Source organism: Lepus europaeus, chromosome 7 (assembly GCF_033115175.1).
Source record: "Lepus europaeus isolate LE1 chromosome 7, mLepTim1.pri, whole genome shotgun sequence".
Lineage (NCBI taxonomy): Eukaryota > Metazoa > Chordata > Mammalia > Lagomorpha > Leporidae > Lepus > Lepus europaeus.
Window position 1 is genome coordinate 132,049,823 of NC_084833.1, and position 1,969 is coordinate 132,051,791.

Genomic DNA, 1,969 nt, shown 5'->3' on the forward strand with positions numbered 1-1,969 from the left:
GGATTCTGTCCCGGTTGCCCCTCTTCTGGGCCAGCTCTCTGCTATGGCCCAGGAGTGCAGCGGAGGATGGCCCAAGTGCTTGGGCCCTGCACCCGCATGGGAGACCAGGATAAGCACCTGGCTCCTGGCTTTGGATTAGCGAGATGCGCCGGCCGCAGCGGCCATTGGAGGGTGAACCAACGGCAAAAAGGAAGACCTTTCTCTCTGTCTCTCTCTCTCTATCTACTCTGTCAAAAAAAAAAGTAAAATTCATCTCATCTAAATTATATTTTAAAAATCCTGTTTTGAATTTTTAACAGATGATAAAAATTATGTTTTCAAAAGATTTATTTCATCAGTGTTTTGAAATTGATATCATATCAATCACATTTTGTAGAATACCAATTATTCTTTTATCAGAACTAATTAGCACCAAGGGGCTGACAGTGGCATAGACATTTCCCACAAGCCTCTGGACATCCAGAACAACTGGATCATATTTCCACAACATGGTGGAGAAGGATGAAATGATGATATCCAAACAGTAGATGATCACAAAGAAAGTCACAAGCAGCAGCACAGTATGGGTGGCCCTTTTTGCTGGGGAGATTCTTGGGGAAATATTTATGCTGTGAATGTACCCAGACCTCTTCTGGTGGCTAGATAAGAGATTCACCATGTATGCACTGGAGAGCAGCATGATTCCTACAAAGAAGACATTTTGAGACAATGTAAGAACGAAAAATAATTCCATGATGATGGAGTTCACCGAGGAAAGTGAGCAGTACTTACTGACACTGAGTAGATTGGTCATGTTGGAATGACCTACAGTGTAGATGATCATGATGCTATTGGAAGACAAGTTGAGGGACCAAAAACAGAAGAGAGCATGGCTAACATAATTTGTGAGTTTATGTTTAAATCTTGTCAAGAAGAAGGTGCTGGGGCTGATGGTGATGACCTGGATGATGCTCAGGAGGCAGGTGGTACAGATGGACAGGCCCCTCATCACCCTGCTCATATAGAGCAAAGCCTTACATTTGAAGTCATTTGGAAAATTCAGCGACATGAACATGTTTGCAGATAAACTATCCTGTACAGTGAATAGCATTACTATGTGGACAAAAGCCAAGTGCCATGTGGCCATGTCAGTGGGCTTAGGCCTATGATCCCGGTAGATGGTGAAGGTGAAGAAGAGAAGAAGGAAGGCATTGGCTAAGACTCCAATGCCAGCTTGGAAATAATACACATGTTTTAATGATGACATAGTGGGAATGTTTTTCATATTAACAGCATACAGGGAACATTTTAGATACCTGCAAAATAAATAAACAAAAAAACAGACCTCACGTCACCAGTGCTCATTCTTTTTGTCATGAAATCATCACAAATCATCATTTTTAATCACTTATTTTTAATGAATCCAATATATTTTATAGAACTTTATAGAAATTATTGGTAGTGGGACAGGCACTGTGGCATAGCAAATAAAGCTGCTGCTGCTGTGGTGCCAGCATCCCAAATGAGTGCCAGTTTGTGAGTCCCAGCTGCTCCATCTCTGATCCAGCTTCCTGGTACCTGGGAAGGCAGCAGAAGATGGACCAAGTCCTTGGGCCCCTGCACCTATATGGAAGACCTGGAACAAGCCCTAGGCTCTTGGATTCAGATTGGTTCAGCTCTGGTCATTGTGGCCATTTGGGAGTGAACCCTTGGATGGAAGACTTCTTTGTCTCTCTGCCTCTGCCTCTGCCTCTCTGTAACTCTGCCTTTCAAATAAATAAACCTAAAAAAGAAACTTTGCTACCTCACTTACCACTACTCTCTTACATCTGAAATTTGAGATTACTGATGCCATAAACAAGAGTGTTAAATTGTTAAATCAACATCAGGAGTCACTGTGTACTTACGTCCCATGTAGGATCTGTCCTTAATAGGTTGTCGAAGGTGAAGTAATGATATAGCTAGTACTGAAACAGTATTTTTACACTTT

General features: G+C 42.1%; 1 protein-coding gene across 1 annotated transcript; it reads right to left on the reverse strand.

The window, feature by feature from the left end:
• Nucleotides 1-334: 334 nt before the first annotated feature.
• Nucleotides 335-1,246, reverse strand: LOC133764048 (putative vomeronasal receptor-like protein 4). The gene has a single exon (XM_062197683.1). The coding sequence runs from the start codon at nucleotides 1,244-1,246 to the stop codon at nucleotides 335-337; it is 912 nt and encodes a 303-aa protein (XP_062053667.1).
• Between the last annotated feature and the right edge of the window lie 723 nt (nucleotides 1,247-1,969).

What these genes read in the sequence shown, in the direction of transcription:
- LOC133764048 (XM_062197683.1), bottom strand. Translation starts at nt 1,246, where the DNA reads ATGTCATCATTAAAACATGTGTATTATTTCCAAGCTGGCATTGGAGTC.